Here is a 20,887-nt window from a genome sequence, read left to right as displayed (position 1 = left end):
CAAATATATCTTCGCTCATGAATGTCTCCGGCAAAAAAAAATTAAATACAAAAAAAAAAAAAAATCCGGTAATTGAGGCGAAGATTTGTTCGGTTTCTGCATGTCATCCTCAATTAATTGAATTCATATTTAATAAACGGAAATATAAAATCCATGTCATTTTGGTGTTCACATAAACGGGTAAGTGTCTTTACATGGTAGTCAAGCGGTCTTTACATGTGTGGGTAGGGGGGATTTACATGGGGTTTTTATTAAAATTAATTGAAGCAAATATATCTTCGCTCCAGCGAGTCTCGAGGCAAAAAAAAATTAAATAAAAAAAGTAAATAAAAAATCCAAGAAAATAAAAGATTGAATTACTTGAAGCGAATATTATATCGCTGCCTGTGTTATTTAATAAATTAAATTAATATTTAATAAACGTAAATATAATATGACTGTCAATTCGGTCTTTACATGGACGTGTAAGTGTATTTTCATGAACGGCAGACGGTCTTCTCATGGGTGGGTATGCGGGGTTTACATGAGGGTCATGGCAACGGGCGTGTAGATCAGAGCGAAGATATCTTATCTGGGTATTATCTGAATATTATATTATTTCCTGGCGTTAACGGGCGCTTCCGTTAACGGCGTCTTGTGTGAACCCGGGCCTAAACCCGGATTCCGGATTCTCCCTCCCTCCGTCTCCTGCCCAGATTGATTTATTATTAAATTAATAATGCTGCAATCTGATTGGTGCGCCACAGGGGAACACGGCAATCGGTAGCAGAAGATCTGAACTGGGCCCTGACCTTGTACCTCGCCAACACCTGGAATGTCCCCTTTCTTTCTTTGAAGTGATTTGAGCTCTTCTTTGATGGTTTCAAATTTCAATCCAATCTTCCTTTCTTGTACTGTACCGAAAGTGCTCAAAAGTGGGATATTTGAGTTTTTTTTTTTTTAATTTACAAAGAGATAGCCCTAAAGTCTGTAAAAATGAGTTTATAGATTTTCTTAACAATTTACTTATATAAATTTGTTAAACAAATAATATATTAAAAAGTTAATTCTTAAACTAATTAAAGAAAATCAATTCATATAAAAATGAGTAAAAATAGTTGTTCAAAATTGAATAACTAATCAAAATATTCAACAATCTTGTTACTTTTTTTTAAATTAAAACATCCTTATTATGAACCAAAATTATAGCTTAAAAATATTATTTAATACTAAATTAACTATTTTACTTGAATAAGTAATAATTTATTCTGAATTTATAAAATATAATTATTTTTTATTTTTATAAAATTATAAAATCAAATAATTTGTACTCTTCAAATTTTTGATTCAAAATTCAAAATCATAAATAATTTAAGAGCTTACCTAAATTTAACTTAGTTAATATAACATAGAATTGTAAAATTTTAAAAATTAATTAGAAATTTTAATTGATTAAATATTTTGATGTGTTAATAAAAACAAACTAATAATATGTTGAATTTCAAATAGATCAATTTTATTATTGAAGTATCTTGTTACATAAAAAGAGTTATCTTGTTTATTAGGGATATGACTTATCACCTACATCTTAACATAAAAAGAAGGCCTTGTTTATTAGGATATGACTTATCACCTAAATCTTAAAAATAATTACTAAATATAAAAGTTCTATCTAAAGAGATAAAACCATATAAATTAAGAACTATAATATTATTTATAAATATAGATTGAATCCTTATCCTTTGAATTAGTTTGGTTCAATTTATTTGATAATCATGTTGTCTTATTTGTAGTTCACTTAATCATTTCAACTTAAATGTGGACCCAAATCATGAGAAACAACTTTTAACTAGTAATTAAATGGGTAATTTTATAGTAACCAATACAAATCAAACCAAATTTAATGGATAAAATGGGGCTTATTAATCCAAACAACAAAGATTTCACAATTGACAATTAAAAGGAACTTCATAACAGATTCTCCAGGTTTTACAAAATGATCCTTTAACAGCTATACATGAGTTTCTCTTTCAAACACACCCTTGAAATCAATTCAAAGAAGAAATTGTATGTAATAACTTTTACCTTTCAGATTAACTCATGAATGAGTTCAATTCAGTCACAAATAATTAACATATTATAAAGAATATTATTGCTATTTGATGATGAAAAACATGATAATTCTACAAAACAAAAAATATATAGAGATAGATGCACACATATAATCTCATGAATATATTAACATCATCATCATCAGAATGCAGACCACAAGATTTAATATTTCCTCTTTGCTTTGAAAAATCTACATTCCAGATGAGGATGTCCGGTTTATCCTTTGAGCACCCAGTCTTGGGGCAGCAGCAGCCTTGGCCCCTCGTCCTCGCCCTGCAGCCAAAGGTCTGACTGTTGTAGTCGGTGGAGGAGCTGCAATTGAAGCCCAGGGATCATCATTATCCATTGAAGGGGGGATGCTTTTGGGGATCAATGGTTTTGAAGATGATTTTGGTTTAGGTGCAGCTATGGACCCCCAAAGGTCGTCGTCTTCTTCTTTCACTGCAACTTTTTGTTTTGAAACTGACCAACACAATCTCGGTTAATTAGATATACATGGTGGTAAAGAACAACTATACCAAATATAAGAATGCCAGACCTGGTTAATTAACATCTAACATGAAGAGGATCAAATGATGTTACCTTGTGGTTTTGTGGGGGGTAATATGACAGGCCGCTTTTGAGCAGCTTGAATATTTGCAAGAGCTGCTGATGGCTTTGGCTCTTCTAGATCTTCAACACTATCCCATCCATCTTTATCACTTTCAAGATCTTCATGGTTGCCATTTTCCAGTTCTCCCCATCCATCCGTTGATGTAGGAGATGGAGGAGCAGGTTGTTCAGTTGTATAAGATGGAGTCGGGCTTACATTGATAGACATTGGTGTCTCACCTAATACAACAATCGTTGTATTACATTCGATATGAGAATAATAAAACTGAAGTGTAATAATGTAAACCTAGAATATGAAATAATGCATGTGATATAGGAAACTCATTGAGAATCAAAAACCAACAATGCCACAAGAATGCCCATTTTTTCATGGAATATTTTAGCTAGATTGAAATTTAGATCAAATCATAACCTGGAATATGTCTAGTGATCTTGAAAATAATTTAGCTTGTGATTCAACTTAAAATCCAACTAACACTATTTTAGCAAACCAAAATATATTTGTTTCAAAACAAATAAATGACAACATTTGGCAAGCAAAAAAAGTTGGCATCTCACACAACTACATATTTTTACCAACGAAACAAATTCCAGCACAAGTACAAAATTGGCGATTCTCAATTGGATTGAGATACAAATCAAGATTTTTTCGAAAACAAAAGACAATTTCCAAATGAGCTACTGTGTTGATATGGTCCCAATTGGAAACACATTTCGAATGTGTTCTAGTATCTGGATCTACAAATCAACTTTATTTTTGTGTGTCTCTGATTAAGTTTATTTTCGAAACATTTATGTATATGGATCCAGATCCATAAATAAAAATAAAAAGTGTTCCAGTTGGGGCCATTGTGTCTTTGGTGTTTGTATTCACATGAAAAAAAGAATAAGTTACTTCCTTGCATACGAGGTCAAAAGGATGTAAGAAGATAATAAAAGCACAAAGAGTTACATAGTAGAGTGCATAACAATTAAGAAATTGTGACTTAAATCATCAAAATAAAGGTATTGCTATATAACATGATGCTCGTTCCAGCTTTAGGTTCATAACTTTATAGATAAAGAAGCATCCCATAAACTAAGAAGAACTTTTATCAGAACAAATGCGGTGCCAAATGAATTAAGGTTCACACCTGGGCTAGCGGTATCGGCTATCGGATTAATAGGCCCAGAGGTGGTTGAAGCTTCCGAAGGTTTTCCCTTAAGGGTCAAGGAACTCATGGCCCATCTACATTTTAATGGGACAATAAGTACAGAAGATAATGAAGTAAGTCGGTAAATGTTTTCCAGCAGATAAATAATTTGCAGCATAAAAAAGAAGAAGATATAATGCATCACTGATAAGTTACCCCAATATGCTTGCATTTGTTGGCATTGATGAGAGTACACTGCTGCCGGATGCAGTAGCGTCTCCCGAGCTCTACACAGGAAATTGAAGGGCATTAGTTAAGCTCTATTTGGAAAACAAAAGGATCTACTTTTTCTATGTTTGTCAAAAATCATAATGATGTAAATAACATAAATATGAATCAATCATGATCCAAAAAACAAATATCTACACCAAATGAAGCCAGAAGGCACAATATAAACTGAATCATGATGTAGAAAAAAAAATGTAAACCAAATGAAGCAAAAAATACATGCTATGGTATTAATTATGCTACCAAGACAGAGAAATTAAAACCTAGAAAGATTTTAATATATAAAAGACCACAAATTAACAGACCTTTTCATTGTGCTGCTTCACAATCTGCATAAACTGGTTCACAGCTTCAAAGGCTTTCAATCGAACATCACTAGTACATGGATGAAATTTAATTAGAAAGGAGAAACAAAGAAAACACTAAGAGCTTGTTTGATGTAGGGCTTTCTTTAAATTAATCAATTTTTCGGAAAGTAAAAAAAAAGTTGTTTGATGAAATATATTGGGGTTATTTTGGTTGAAGGACTAAAAAATATCTTTTATATTTAATATTAAAATGTTATAAAAAATAAAGTCAGGGTAATTTGGTGTTTTGGTTGATGATTTGATTGATGAATTTATTGATGATGGGATGAGAGGTTCTTTGGATTAAATCCAAATAACCTTTCATCAAACAAGGCCTAAGAATGATATATTATGAAAATAAAACATAAAACAAGAACGAAGATCTAGCTCAATTGTTAACATAATATTATAAACTCCATATATGTTGTAAGGTCCTCATGATGCCTGCATATTCAATAAAACAGGTTCCTTTCACAGTCAGATCTCTGTTACTTGTTTTTGAATAGTCACTCTGCTCAGATTGGCTAAAATCTCATTTGGTTTGCATAGATCTCTTTATCTTCATCATAATCTTCTCTCATACTCCTCCCAATTCTCTTTGTCAATATGACTTTATGTAGATTGTAGTTCTTTAGCAGTGAACAATCAACGAGAGATAAGAGGTTGAAATTGACACTAATTTAGTATTAAATTCAACAAGAAAATGTGAAGCACTAGGTCAGCAGACGTGGGACATTGTTTTCTATCCTTTCTTCTTGATAGGAGATAAAAATGTGAATCATCACCAAAATTTGTGCATAAGATCATGAATCCTCACCAAGAACCACATATTTCTTTGATTGGTAACGTATCAATGAGAAAACTAAGCAAGATGATAAATGCTTACAAAAGAAGAAAAGAACCTGTCAGGATCAATTATAAGCACTACTATATTTGGTAAAATCCTAGTTGCAATCTCAGTAGAGTCGTAGTGAGAACTTGTAGCACATAAAGCCATAACTCCTGCCAAAAGAAAAACATAAGCAATCATTATAATTAGAAAAAACAGTTCGTATACAACTAAGTTTAAATGAACAATAAATAAGATCTCCCTACCAGCTCCACGAGCAGGAGAAAATGTGTCACGCAAAGCACGAGCAGTAAATGCATTTATCAGGACTCTTTTCCGTGTCTGTATTGAAGCCCAATAATAAGTAAGATTTTTGTTTGCATCTACTGATGGCTAAAAAACATGTAAGACATGACTATGTTAAGAATACCAAAAGACAGAGCATAAGGAAAGTGCTACTCACCCCTTCATTGAGATAGCTAGCAATATTTCCAAGTAGTATAGTGGTATTTGTTCTAATAGCAGGTTCATCATCAACCTGCATGATATTATCAACATGAAAGGCAAATTAAGAACCACAACTAAAGAATAACAGAAAATCATCACTACAAGAAACTAATAGTAAAATCAACTGATATATAACTATATGGAAGGAAACTAAGGTAATACATTGGCACATATGTAGAAGTGGTTTTATTCAATACCTGGAGCTTAGATAGAAACTTCAACAGAGATCCTGAGATAGTACGTTGAGACAACTGCATTTACATAAATCCAATAAATAGAAAGGTCCAAATGAACAAAAACACTACAATTAATATACAATTATTTGAGTATTTCTAAGAGGAAAGTGCCACAATGAATCCTTGACACAAACTGTATAACAGTTACATTTCAGTTAAACAAGAAGTTGATCTACTCCTATACAAAGAAAATTCAGAAACATCAAAATCTCTACAGATAATTATATTTAAAACTATTAGTTTGATCCATTAGGCAACTGTGTTCCAAGGTATGCCTAAACCCTCACCCCCCTTTCGATATGCAGAAAAGATTCCAATCCTACCTTTTCCACAGATATTCAAGGAAAGATTCCCATCTTTTTTTATACAAGTAAAGATTTAAAATATCTTTCTTGGAAAGAACTATTATCTTATTTACTTAATAACAATGATGAAGATTAAAAATATCTTTCTTGGAAAGAACTATTATAGTGGCAATGGTGGTGGCAGTGGTGTCCATAGGCGGAGATGATGATGGTGCAACTGTGGCAACAAGAGTTTGGGGCAGAAACATTCAACAATGGTTGGGGAAGTTGTGGCGGGGCAAGGTAGAAATGGTTGCGAGGACAGTGAGGGCATCAGTAATGGTGGTGAAGGTTGTGAGAACAGTGATGGCACAGGTAATGTTGGAGGGGAGTTGTGGCATTGGCACAGAAACAGAGAAACAAAAAACTGACCCCTAACAACAACAACAAGCACACCAAAAAGAAAATCCTAAATCGTAAACAGAAGAGAAAAAATTGGGAAAGGAGATACTGCAAGAGAAGAATTTAATGTATATAAATGCACCTTGGGAGCCAGAACAAGCATTGATTTAAGTGTCAATTCCCGTAGAAAAGCAGAATTATCTGTGAATCCAGTGGCAACATGGGGGTAAACCTAGCACAAAGAAACTACATGTCAATATCCATAAGGCTATGAAAGTCCAGAGAAAAGTTGAACCAGAAACAAGGTGGGTCATTAAGCTCTTGTTGCATACTTGCTCATCAACAATTTGAGCTGAAAGAGACTCTCCGAATTGTTCTATATTCTGGAGGAGACTAGTACGAATAGCTCGGTCATTACTGGCAAAGAGTTTGACAATTGTTGGCAACACCTGCAAAATATAACAGTAGCAGAATACACAAAAAAGCAGAAGTGAGGAAAAAAAATTATATTTACCAATGGTGCCTAACAGCAATGGAATAGTCAAACCTTAGTGCTAAACTCCTCAGGTGAAAGCCAAGAACCCATTTTAAGTAATGCAGACAAAGCTGGGGCAACAGCTGAACCAAATTCCAAAGCTGAAGCTAATAAGGGAAGTAACTGCAGACTCAAATGAGCACATTACGACTGTTAGAAACTGAAGATACTGAAAGTAAAGTAATATACAATGAAAAACTTCAGAAGCACCTTTTTCAGTACAATTTGGCGGGGAAGTTGTTCCAACAGATTTGGAAGCTTGCGGAAGAAAGTGTCTTTCTCAATGCTATCTTTCAAATTAAGAATTTCCATAAAATGGATTGTGTCTACCAACTTATTCTGGAAATACTCTGCAATCAATAAATCTTCTTCTCTTAGGGTAGCAAATTATAAAGAAAAGAAAAAAGGAGACAGTTCTTATGAGAAGCGAGTGAAATGTAAGATTATGAAGGGCAAAGAGTATCCATATAGTAGTAGAAAATAAGTTTCTGATACATCCATTATGGAAATCCTAATGTGTAGTTAACTCATAGATATGCTTGTTGATTGTGATTAGTGAGTAACAAAATCATGAAGCATGGAAAATAACTTTCAAACGGTAAGGATACATCCCCTCTGTTGTGATAGCTGTACATTTTTTTCATTTTCCCAACATCTCTAGGTGATTGTACAACTCTTACAAGTAAGTATAATACCCTTCATAATGTCACTAGCAGGACAAAACCATTATGCCTAGAAGATGGAAAATATAAGGATGTTTAGTAGGTAAAAGAAGCTCAACTCTACTATTGACTTTGTTACTAACAATAGGATAATAATTAAGCTACAAATTCTTATGTCAATAATATACAAGTATAGTTTCCTGGAAGAATGTTACCAATTCAACATGCCTTGATGGATGAGTTGTTAAATGGAAAACATTCAGGTCACATAGAATTGGTATAGCCCGTACGACAACTCTATTAATACAAACTTAAACAGTTTAAAAAAAAATTAGTCCAAGGACTTAAAGGTAAAAAAGACAACTAAACTGAAACATTTAACTCACAACAGTATATGTACAATATTGCATAAAAGGATTCCAGAAGGTGAGTTAAAAAGAATGACAAACCATTTTCTGTGAGCTTTGACGAATTTAACCTGCGAGAAGGCGTTGAACTCAAAAGTCTCTGATAATCTGGTAGCAGTGACTGTAAATCAAGAATTACAGGTAGATGCAAATGAAAGTTAGTATCATAAGTTGAGTTTTTAAGACACCTGAAATAGATTAGAACACAAAACATTAAATTAAATAGAAAGAAGAAATGTAACAATAGAAAAAAACATAGCGTGTTTAGGAGGACAACTTATAGTCAATGTTCTGTAGTGTGCAAGTGTTGCAATATTAATTGCCATTATTTTTTCAGTAAATTGAACTTATTTCCAGCATTGGTTTTATTCCTAGGATACTTGTTTCTTCCTAGGAGTCTCTCCCTTTCCAATGTTGTCATTAATCACTATTTGCTTTATTGTCTTATATATTATCATGGATATCCATCTTGTAACACACCACAAAAGAAGAAATAATACACAAGTCAATTCTTAGCTTAATCGTTGTTTCTTGGCAGATTAACAAGTTTCTCACCTTTGGTATTGAACTTGTGTTTCGAAGATCCTCTGTTTGGTTCAGCTTCATGCCAGAAAAAAGCTCATAAATCAGGCAACCTAAGAATGCCAAGAAGAATAAAGTGACAATAAGACATAGAGGAATACATAAAAAGACAAAAGTACACAGCTCTCGTTGAGAACTTGCATCTCAAAAATCAAACAGGCAAAAGGCAAAACAACAAAGCAAGAACGCATCTTTCCAATTAATGATATATTTGATAAAACAAAGATTATGTAGCTCATTCATAAAATACATTAGGAGATATTCCTCGTGCAGCACAAACCTTTCCCTTCATTTATCCAGTGACAGAATACAACACAAATAAATACATTAGGAGATACTCCCTGTGCAGCACAAACTTGTCCCTTCATTTATCCAGTGACAGAATACAACACAAATAAATGTTTAGGTATGAATGTAAATTTTTTTTGAAAAAGTTCAAGTTTTCATTAAGAAAGAACGCAAGTTGAATTCAGTCATTACAAAGGGGGTGGGGGAGGCAAATAAAATAGATGACAATAATCTTAATGCCAATAAGATAAAAAAATGTCATCCCAGTCATCCCATGCGTTTCCCCTTTTCCCGGATTGAAGCGAACGCGTTCATCATGAATCCTTTGAGTTTATCAAATCCGTAGCTCTTCCCATCGAAGACTCTTCTGATTCTCACTTTCCAGACCACCACCACATGATGAGAGGGGTTGATTTCCAGTCGTCTGCAATGTTGTTGCCAGATCTCCAATCAATTCATTAAGCCCAAAAGTCGGCGACATTGAGCGGAGGCTGCGGAGCGTCTCATTGGAAATTAAGGATGTTCTGCAAGAGAGACCACATGCTCTTGGCGAGGTCGCAATGGAGAAGAATGTGGTCGATGGCCTCCTTGATCCTCAAACAAATGTTGCACCTTATAAATGTTTTGTAATGCATAATTACTATGTACGAGGAATCTTCTATCTATTCCAGGCCTCCTTAGTCTAGCTAAATGACTGTATCAGTTTTTACCATCTCAAATAATCAGTACATAATCTAGTTCTCAGTCCATAAATGATTACACTATCACTTGAGTTGTTAACTGTGTGTTTGATTAATTAAGTTAATCCACTCCACTTCATTATTGTCTCTCTTTTTTCCTTTTTGCATGATTTTTCTTAGTATACCCATTGTTGTAGCATTATAAACTATATTCTTAACTCTTACTTCCGTGGGGGTAAGTCTGACCCCTTACCCACTTTCACCTACGGTACTATAGGATAGTTTTAGAAGTGAAAGATTTTCTTGGTAGTGGGTCAGGTGAACCAAAACAATTTGAGAAAGATTTATTTGTACTGGGCTCAAGTTTGTCATAACTAGCACAAGCATAAGGACAAAAAATGACTCTCAACACAGATTTGTATGCCAAAAGACTGATAAAGACTCCTTTTCTTAATATCAGTTTCACATGAATCGGTATCAAACCTAAACAATCATAGGGTACAGAGATGAATAATTGACTGAGATCAATTGATCTTGGCTTCTACCTCCCAAATCAGTTTCTAGATTTCCTTATCACTGATATCCCGAAATCACAAAATGTAAGAGAAAAAAGCTGTGGTGATGGGAGCTGTCCAGCATGATTGTCAAAAACTAATGCCATACTGCTTGAAATTCTCAAAGCCTTCTTCAATCAATCTTGGTGAACAATCTCTGCGCTAACCTTCTTGGCTCATCTACCAGCAAGTTTACTGTAATGAGAAGGACAGGAACAGACAAAAGAAGACAACCTTAGCCTAACCCAAAGCTGATCTATATCTTTCTTTCTTTTCTCTGTACAGACATGCATTTTGTTGTTTAAGCTTGTCCACTGCAGACACTTTGAAAAGCCAAGACTTATTATCCAAGTAATCTAAGTAAGCTCTGTAATGCAAACCCAGGCCAAACGAATTCATCCCTTTATTTCTCGTTAGCCCATAACTACTTACACAACAACCCCTCTCAAAACAGCCACTTTTATTTCAGGGAAAATTAGTTTATCATGCATACCACTTCGTAGAAATAAATAACACTTAAATCTATAGGCAAACTGCACCCATGTTTTCTAAAACCGTCACTGTTTATGATCCTCTCACGCACAAGCCCCAATCATCACTTATGCAGCAACGAGAAACATGTTTATTCATTCTATAAAGACATTTTAGATTTTTACATCCAAAATTGAGAAAATGATTGGGTCTTATCTTTGGTGGTTAAAGTATTCCATACTCATACTCCATGTACCTTATCACATCATGTCCATCTAAACTTACTAACCAATGATTAGCTATGTATAGTTATGTAGAATTATGCAATTACTTGCACTCAACATGTTACTTTGTTTACACTCAACATGTTGAGTGTTGTCAGTCTTTATCTTTTATTACACTCAACGTTCTTTAAATATCTGAATTTCTCATGTAAAGCAATAACTCAATATCTAAATAATATTTTCTCTCTCTAAATTTCTACATGGTATTAGAGCAGGCTTTTCTATCTTGGGTATCAGAGCAAGCTTTTCTATCTTGAGGAAACTTGTTCACAATTTTTCACTGCCTCCTCCAATGGTGAAAATAACCATTGGAGGATAACTCAAATGATTATATTATATCATATTTCCTAAGTATTTTTTTATCTCTATTTTATCATCCACTATGTTAAACAAGTGGGATGTCATTTCAAAACTGCACTTTATATCTCGGACGAATTTGTACATCTTTGTGTCTCAGACAGATTTCTTCCAACATTTCATCTGTCCAAAAATTATCACTTTTCACTTCAAGAGTTGCACGAGCCAGAGCAAGTGCCAATAGCCAAGTGCCAAAATCCAAGATCCAAGAGCCAAGAGCCAAGAACTATGTGGCAAGTTGGGTACTCTCAATATCTTTTACCCAACTTGAGGGGAGTGTAGAATTATGCAATTACTTGCACTCAACATGCTGCTTTGTTTACACTGAACATGTTGAGTGTTGTCAGTTTTTATCTTTTATTACCCTCAATGTCCTTAAAATATCTGAATTTCTCATTTAAAACAATAACTCAATATCTAAATAATATTTTCCCTCTCTCTAAATTTCTACAAGTTAATACCCATAACTGTCTAACAAAGGTTCGTATGGATTTAGAATTTTAGATATATCATAGAGAATGAAAGGTTGTTCCTACTTTCTAGGGATTTAGATATATCCTAGAGAATGAAAGACATGTATTTAAAGAAAATACTTGTTTATCTCTCTTTTCTTCCTATTTCTGCATCAAAGATGAATTGAGTTAATTTCAATTTCAATGGGTGAATAGCTTAGCTTCCTTGCAAGTTCAGTTTAGAATTTGAATTTTTCGCACAAATATAGCACTCAATGATGTAGAACAACAAATTTATTATTGTGTTAGTCCATTCGGCTCCTTCAAATCATTCCCATGTAGAAGGAAAAACTAAATAATATTAAAATGAACATTGTTCTTCTGCTAGATATTCTTCTTACTATCTGAAACAAACAAACAAAAACCTTTACATATTCAATAAAGTGGTTTTAAGTGTACTGAAAGAAAGTCTAGCTTGCTAAGACTTTTTAATTAACCATAAAAACTAAATAACATTCACTGAGGATTAACCAGCCAAATATAACAACAGAAAAGGAAAACAACTGTGCACCAACATAAATGGAAGCTTAAAAGCAACTCAAATAGCTCTTTACAGGAAATGGATCTTACCTAAACCCCAGGAATCAATGACCCATGGTGGAGATTTTCTGATTGTTGTCCAGTCATGCTTGGACATTTCTGTTGGTTTATATTGTGAACCAACAAGCCACTCATATTGCTGCAAGATCATCCCCATACGTGAGTAACCAACCTATGTATTCGTCACCAGAAAAAAGAAGAAAAAGAAAACTCCCTAGACCAGCCTACACTATCCTTAACCATGGAAATAGCACCTAATGTACCAAATCATTAGCATCTTTAAATGTCATTGTCAAATAATACCAAATGGAACAGGATAAAGGGAAATCCACATTTTAGTTCTCCAATACAAATGAAGCTAGTCCAGCAAAATAGCAGAAAACTTACGTCATCTCTAGATTGGCCTAAAATCAAAGAAAGAAACTGGCAAATATTGCAAGGAGAAGTTTATCATATACAGATTGGCCCGTTTCTGTTTCTCAAAAATTCAAGTTAAAGCTCTCATATCTTCAACAATGTTTCTCAAATTCAAACCAAAGCATTTACAAACAAGTGTATCCAGTTGCACATAACTTATTATCAACCTTTTCCAAATGTGGTAATTGAATTGGATATTTTGATTATTTTCTTATAACTAGTAAAAGTAAGAGCATCAGGATATACCAGGTTCCAGGACCTGTAAGTCCAAACACAATGTGGAGATGGAAGCAATATGGTCACTATAACATGATTACTCGTAGAAAGTAAAGAGGTCAAGAAAAGGTTCCTTGACCTGTAAGGTCAACCACATAATGGAGATGGAAGTAACAGGATCACTATAAGCATATTCCACAAGACAAGACTAGAATTCTACTATATCTCAGCCTTTCTGGTGGACAAGCAATATCTTAACGGACAGGTTAATTTTACTCCAAGTTCATCCAGATACAAGATACAGGATACACGCAACAACATGGAAACTTAGATAAAATACAGTAGCAGCTAAGCAACCACACGCATAATTAGGTGATTGTGTATTACCAGCATAGGCCCTGTAGGGTTTTCACTATTTCCATCGAACTCCGATAGAACATCTAAAGCATGAAGCTTCCAGTCCAATGTTTGAGTAACAACAACACTTGCCAAACAAACATTTCCATGGACCTGCAGCATTTAAAACCAGGCAAACCAAATGATTGACCGAGACAAGAAATAAATGGATAGATGGCTAAAGAAAGGAGAGCCATGCTTTGTTGTTCGTGATTACAAGTATTTTTTTCCATAAGTCCGCCCTATATATACATAAGGGCAGTTAAGAAGTGCTAAGTAAAAAATTATACAAAAACATAACAGAGAGGTATCAGTATTTCTGAAACTTCCAAGGAATACTAAAAAAAACTAAAAAGGATCAGAATTCAGAAGACTTAAGAAAGCTTATGCAGTGTACTAGAAAATAATATTCTAACTAACAATTACATCTCTTATGCAGTGTACCAAATTGCGGTTGCGGTATGGAAGGATTATAGGATACCCGCAATATGTTTGATTATGGCTCACTGTTGTATATATATACAGAGCACTTCATCAGTTCTCAGGATGAGACTTCCTTTCAACAATGATCATATGATTGGAGGGGTAGGTAGTATGAAATTAATTTGATGGAAAAGTATCCATAATTTTGTTGAAAAATCATGAAGGAAATTGTAATGAATGTGTGAGAAAAATAGAGAAAGTGAGTACTTTTTAATTGATGTTGATTGGCATTGGAGTTGATGAAAGAGAATGTATTTCTTTAAATAAAGAAAAAGAGCTTGTTTAGGAATTGTGTTGTTAAAAAGTTATTGAATTAACCAAGAGAAATTGGGACTTGCTTTCCAAAATAATGGATCCATAAAATGGGACAGAGGGAGTATCATTAATAGAATAGCAGGGAAATTGAGCAGAAACTTACTAGTTTGCAGTCATTATTCAAGAAGCTGACAGCTTTAGCTATTCTATTTAATCCCAATGCATAGTATTCGTCCCTGCCACCACAAGGAGCAACTAAGATTTACAGGTTTTGACACATATCTGCTTTAAACTTTGTCAAATTATAAGATAAAGAAAGGACCAAATTCAAATAGCTATAGAAAATGCTTAAAGCAAAAGCTTTAAATCCTAGAAATCGGAATGCACATGACATCCTCATATCTAAAAGATATTCAACTTGTATTACTAAGGACAAACAATGACCTATGAATATTACTAAGGAACAACATATAGAAGTCACCTTCCTAAGCCAATGTGGTGACAGTTAACAAATCATTCAACCACAATGATAAGAAACATAAGAGAGTGAGGCAGACTGGGAAATCTATCTCTTCATAAATGGTGATATACACAAATTAAAATGGTTAGCAGCAGCAAGCAAGGCTAGAGAATACCTCTGTGTGCTTTTCAAACCCAATTCTTTGATCTTTTCTGAAAGAGGCATTACAGGCTCAGTAACAATATATATAGTCACCTTAGTGTTAGAACCATCAAAAGTTTCAGCCTCACTGCTGTGAAGAAAAGATAATATATTTGGATGGCGCACCTGAAAAGGGAAAAGAGTGTTTCAAGTTTATTAGATATTCACTGAAAACGTTTTACATGCAGGAGCAAAATAAAATCTAGAAATATAGTAAAGCCTCAAACTCTGCACGCACAAAGAGTAACCACAACTGAACCTTGACTAGTAGCTGCTGACAATTTGGAAAATCCAGGATTGGAAATAAGCCGAATATGACAAACATTTTCATCCAGAGCAGAAATTCTACAAAACTTCAACACTTCATAAAATCTAAAGTGTCTGCCTTCAAGGCAATACCATAGAGAGTTTATTCTTTCTTTCTTGTTTTGCGGAAAGGAATTTAAACCTTATAATAATAATGAAAAGGATTTACAGAATTTTTTAATGAGATGCTGAACATATTCATTTCTCATTTTCAAACGCTAAAATATACATTATAAGTTGTTTATCCTAACTTTCATCCGTCAAACATAATGAGTTGCATTGTTTTATATATATATATATTTTGAATTTTGGACATCATAGGACATACATACGCTTTGTTAGAATTATTGTACTAGAGCATCAAAAGGTTGGCTAATGGTATATAACTGGCTAAAATTTCAGTTATGCAATCAAATTCAATACTAAAATATCACAGCCTGATAGGAGAAATAAAAATGATTTTCCCTAACTAGTATCCTCCAAGCACAATCCTTTTCTCTTTTATTTTATTTTTCTATTATCAGGATGTGTCTAACGAGCTTGCGCACATTTCGACTAATCCTGGGAGAAGCTAGCACATCTACCTACGGCTATAACCTCTCATTCAATGAAGTTACTTTCAATCATAATCGAATCACAGAAATGAGGATGGTAAATCCCCAAGTCCCAGGTCACCTACCAGTCAAACCGGGGAAAACCCGCCCCGTACGGGACAATTCGGATCGGATACCATTACGGCGGATTAAGTTTCCATCCCTACTCCTAGTGTCAAATTTTATATCAGGTCTTATATGCTTATCCCTTCTTTGAAATATGATCAACATAAAACAATGGTTGTCCTATTCAGGCTATTTGTAATAGTGTTCCCTCCAACTACATATTTATCCCTTTATATTCAAAATTAGTTCCACATGACATTAACTACAAGTGGTTGGAGTTGTGTCTTCCCAACAAAGTAGTGAGTTGACTCCAAAACTGCATACATATATAAGTGTTAATATTTTGAGAGAGTATGGGGTTTTTAGTTGATACCTATTGTTTTATCCCTTTATAAAAAGTTGGCCTATAAGTTGTGTCTTCCCAACTGTAGACACTCATTTTTACCAACAAAAGGGTTATTAATGTTTATCTAAAAAATTGTTCTATCATTTAGTTAGCCTTTTTGTATTCCTATGTAATAGTTAAACATCACAAAATATATCAATCTACTTTCCTTTAATTTCTTCACATATGCATGGTTAAGTTGATGATTTCAATTTCTACTTGATTTTGTGAATTTTGAGGGAGTATGGGGCTTTTAGTTGATACCTATTGTTTGGAGTTCTGAGACATTTTTACCAACAAAAGGGTTATTAATGTTTATCTAAAAAATTGTTCTATCATTTAGTTAGTCTTTTTGTATTCCTATGTAATAATTAAACATCACAAAATATATCAAATCTACTTTCCCTTTAATTTCTTCACATATGCATGGTTAAGTTGATGATTTCAATTTCTACTTGATTTTATGAATTTTGAGAGAGTATGGGGTTTTTAGTTGATACCTATTGTTTAGAGTTCTGAGACATTATTGTACTTGTTAACTAGGGATTAGGACCTTCATAATAACTTGATAATTTATATAAGTGTTAATATTTCAAAATAAAATCCTATGTACACACCTTGTTTGATCTCAGGTATAATAATTACAAGAGATCATCTATGCTAATAGTGAGACCAGAATGCTCTGAAAAAAATTTAAACTAATCTCAAACCAATAAACATAGTGGTTGTATGATTCATCATTAAAACTTTATCTCCTAATTAAGAAGATTGACCACACAAGTCCATCTCCACCAATGAAGATTCATTAGCTCAGTTGTTGAGCGCAAGAACTCGTGTCTAAGGCCATGGTTCGATTCTTCATACCCGGACCATTTAAAAAAAAAAATCCATCTCAACTAAGCATATGTAAGGAAAACTACTATAAAAGGTAAGTACAATGCAAAGTCAGCACTCAAATGCATCCCATCTAGTAGAATTATCATCAAGCAATATAACTTCAGTCAGTGCATAAATTGTTAACACAAGTAACTTCTTTATTTATTATCACTTTCTTTTTTCCTCGTGTACTTTTTAAAATCAACTATCTCATCAAAACCCAAAAAGACATTCCACCAACGCATTAACATAAAAAGACATGCCACCAACACATTATCAGGATAAGAAATGAAATCATCATAAAAAGAAACTGATGGCGTAATTAATAGTGAGAGGAAATAAGAGAGCAAAAAATGAATTGTATTAATAAAATATGTTGATCCAATTAGGTTAAGGGTTTACCGTACGGAGGCGCTTAACCCCATTTCTGCCTGCTGATATATGGCCATCATCACTACTTCCCGAAAGAGAGAATATTGACACAGGAGATCCATCATCCTATGAAATGAAACAAGGTCCATCAAATAGAGGAGGAAAGAAGGAGAAGAAAGTAGCATTATTTCCCACTCTTAGACCAGCATATGATAAAATACAAGCAAACTTTAGAAGAAAAAAGGCCATATTGCTAGAATAATAAAAGATGCACACATTTTATTCAAAAAAACACATAACTCATGGAAGCTCGACCACCTACTCTAGACTGGCATTGCATTGTATCCTAAACTCAAAGCAAGTAGTGACTTCTTATTTTCAATGTAAGGAAATCTAGTATGGTAGAGGGCTATTATAGAGTTCATCCCAAGGCCGTTAAGCAAGAAGTGATGGGAATAATGAAACAAGTGACTGTAAAAGATGTTAACAAAAACAAATCCTATTGGCTGGGATGGCAGAGGAAATTAAGAAGCAATTCATATATTCTCACATACTCAATGTAGCTTGATGGTTGAGTTGTTCAATTAACAACGCGAAAGATAGAGCTAACCCAACAACTGAAATAAAAATTGCCCACATAATCTTTTGATAAATTCATAGTCTAACTCTCCTTTTATTTTCATCTTGCATGTAATGTAAGCATGTACATTTCTTAATAATTCATCAATGGCAGATTTTTCTTTTCTATTGTAGGATATTCATAAGAGAAAGATGTAACACCAAATTAGAGATTCTTGTAAGGAGAAATATCCCATCATGAGAAGTTTTTTGTGAGATTTTTATACACAATAAGTGCACTAGGCGCTCGTTTGATTCAATGCACTAATTCTCATCTTACTTAATCAAGCTCATTTAGCCTATAAAAAGCCACATTGAAACCAAACAATTGAAATTCGTTACAAGAATTAGAATCCTTTGCAAAGATATATGTTGATTTATAGGGAAAAAAAGATAGTGCAGAAGGAGATGGAAAATAAGAGAACTGGGGAGAGAAAGATTGATCTCATAATCTGCATTTTAAACATAGCATTTTGTGAACATAAATAATAGTGGCTAGCATAATCCTAAAATATTCAAATTTGAATTAATATTTAAATAGTATAACTAGAGTATTATCCTATTTTAACTCATTACAATTACCTACATAAAATAAATATAATATGCTTAGTATTGACCCTTCTAAACTGTCATATTTATCTTGTATCATAAATATAGTGCTTCTCTTGCGAGAACTTTGATATGATTACATAAAATCATGTAGTGCAAAGATTTACTTATGAAAGATCATCCCGCACCAACAGTTCAGGAATTTTAGAAGGCTATTTAAATTTAATAGAACGAGTAATCTTGCTTCATGGAACTGACGGCCAGAATTCCCCTCTTAATGGAGGCTAAGGTTATATTTGATTTGAATTCAGATCATAATCTTAAGAGAGTTGTAAATGAAAATATATTAAAATATTAAATCAAACAGAACAAGTCAGATGTTTATGCAATTGCTGTTTTTGAACTATTAATTCCATAAATCAAATGATAGGATAAACAATATTAGTTGGTAAAAGTGATTTTGGGGAAAATTGGAATCCGGAAAGAATCCAAATCTCCTCAAACAAATTGTTAGCATTCTCAAACACCCACAATGGCAGGGAACCCCATGCACAAAACTTGGCCTTTATTTAATTTACGTCTTACTAGCATGCATAGAAAACTCCCTAATGTTACTTTCCCCTTATTTATTCCTTTATTTATTTATTGCAAGGAATCACTATATGAGACCATGTTTCATCATTATCGTGTAGAAAGAACTGCATTTTGAATCATGTCTATTTGTCTATTTAGCCATCTATAGATTGCATAACATGAAAAAAACAGTTTTCTCCTAAGTTTTCACTTTCCAATTAAGTGCATTAAGCTACACAACTAGCGGATGCAATACATACCTATAAAGATATGAATGAAGACAGGGAAAAGTACAGAAAAAATAGGGAGAAAGGAATTAAGAGATGACATGGAAGAGGAATCTTCATATTGGTGTTACTCCCTTTGAGCAAATTATGTCAATTGTTTGTTTTCTTGCGAGGGTATGAGTTAAAAATGGATTGATGAATCATCCATAAGCAGTAATGCCAACATCATCAACCTCATCACATTAAGTCAAATAGTATAGCAGAAACCAACTAGTACCCCGGGGATAATTAATCCCATTCAAGTTCCATATTTTGAGTCCCACTCTTCTGTTACTGAAAAAGGTTAAATTTACACCTGAATTATCACGAAAACAAACAAAATGGCAACCAGAGTGTTGAACAAAACCACTATATGGTCATCACGAACTAATCCTACAATTCATCTCTAAAAGTCCAAGATCTGATACCAAGAACTACATTATGGATATCCCACAAAATTGTTAAATCTCGATCCAGCCTTAACACAGTCCAGATGCCAATGAGACAGAATTATACCATATATATTATGCATACACGTATTCAAGTAGATAGATAAAGAGAGAAATAAAGAGGGATTGAATTGCCTTGGAGATGCCGCGATAGTGAGTCCAGGAACCCCAAGCAGAGGAGTAAGGTTCGCCAATGTTGTAAGGCAGATTATTGGTGCCAGAACCGGATCCGGCGACCACGCCTTTCAAGAATTTGAACATCTTAACGTTTTCCGATCAGCCAGAAGAAGACAATCTTCAGCTCCAAGCTCTAGAGAGAGAGAGGAAAGGAATAGCTCTTTTCGATCCGAGAAGGGACGGGTCGGAGATTCAGAGATTCTTGAGAAGAAACGGGCCAACCGGCAACCTGTGACCGGCAAATAAAGGATTACAAAAATATTATGAGATTACTAGAGAAATCAATCATTTTAATTGATTATATTATTAATATATATATATATATATATATGGAAATTTGACGAAATAACCCTAAAAGGCCTTCAAATGTCCGTAACATAAATTTTATTGCGTTGGTGACCACTTCATATTTTTTTGACGAAATTACCCTGTTGTGCGAGACGCAACCACACATGACGGATATGATAAGCCGCCTTTCTCTTTTTTCCATATGCGAACAACGAACACAAACACAACGGTAAAGACATCTGCGAACGGCAAACTGCGAACTGAACTGCGACGAAGAGGAGTTGCCTTTCTCTTCTCTTTAACCCTTATGTCATTTATAGATGAATGTTTTTGTGTTTAA

The 20,887-nt window shown here is 33.8% G+C and overlaps 1 protein-coding gene across 1 annotated transcript; it reads right to left on the bottom strand.

The window, feature by feature from the left end:
* Positions 1–1,928: 1,928 nt before the first annotated feature.
* LOC124919853 (probable inactive serine/threonine-protein kinase scy1) lies at positions 1,929–20,503 on the bottom strand. The gene is made up of 21 exons (XM_047460210.1): positions 20,218–20,503; positions 17,658–17,753; positions 15,004–15,155; positions 14,532–14,604; positions 13,622–13,744; positions 12,632–12,740; positions 8,889–8,968; positions 8,376–8,454; positions 7,475–7,614; positions 7,277–7,387; positions 7,062–7,178; positions 6,872–6,961; positions 6,005–6,058; positions 5,764–5,838; positions 5,567–5,642; positions 5,374–5,473; positions 4,430–4,499; positions 4,053–4,123; positions 3,837–3,931; positions 2,674–2,922; positions 1,929–2,553 (listed from the first exon to the last, which is right to left on the bottom strand). Exons 1-21 carry the CDS (start codon positions 20,341–20,343, stop codon positions 2,282–2,284), a joined length of 2,358 nt encoding a protein of 785 aa, XP_047316166.1. The 5' UTR covers positions 20,344–20,503; the 3' UTR covers positions 1,929–2,281.
* Between the last annotated feature and the right edge of the window lie 384 nt (positions 20,504–20,887).

This window comes from Impatiens glandulifera, chromosome 1 (assembly GCF_907164915.1).
Source record: "Impatiens glandulifera chromosome 1, dImpGla2.1, whole genome shotgun sequence".
Lineage (NCBI taxonomy): Eukaryota > Viridiplantae > Streptophyta > Magnoliopsida > Ericales > Balsaminaceae > Impatiens > Impatiens glandulifera.
Note: the sequence above shows the minus strand (reverse complement) of the source record. Positions and strands in the feature narration are given on the sequence as shown.

Coding starts and splice junctions, on each gene's coding strand:
- LOC124919853 (XM_047460210.1), bottom strand. CDS start 20,343: ATGTTCAAATTCTTGAAAGGCGTGGTCGCCGGATCCGGTTCTGGCACC. Junction 7,388..7,474: donor GCCAAATTGTACTGAAAAAG/GTGCTTCTGAAG, acceptor TTGAGTCTGCAG/TTACTTCCCTTATTAGCTTC. Junction 4,500..5,373: donor CTTATAATTGATCCTGACAG/GTTCTTTTCTTC, acceptor TCCATGTACTAG/TGATGTTCGATTGAAAGCCT.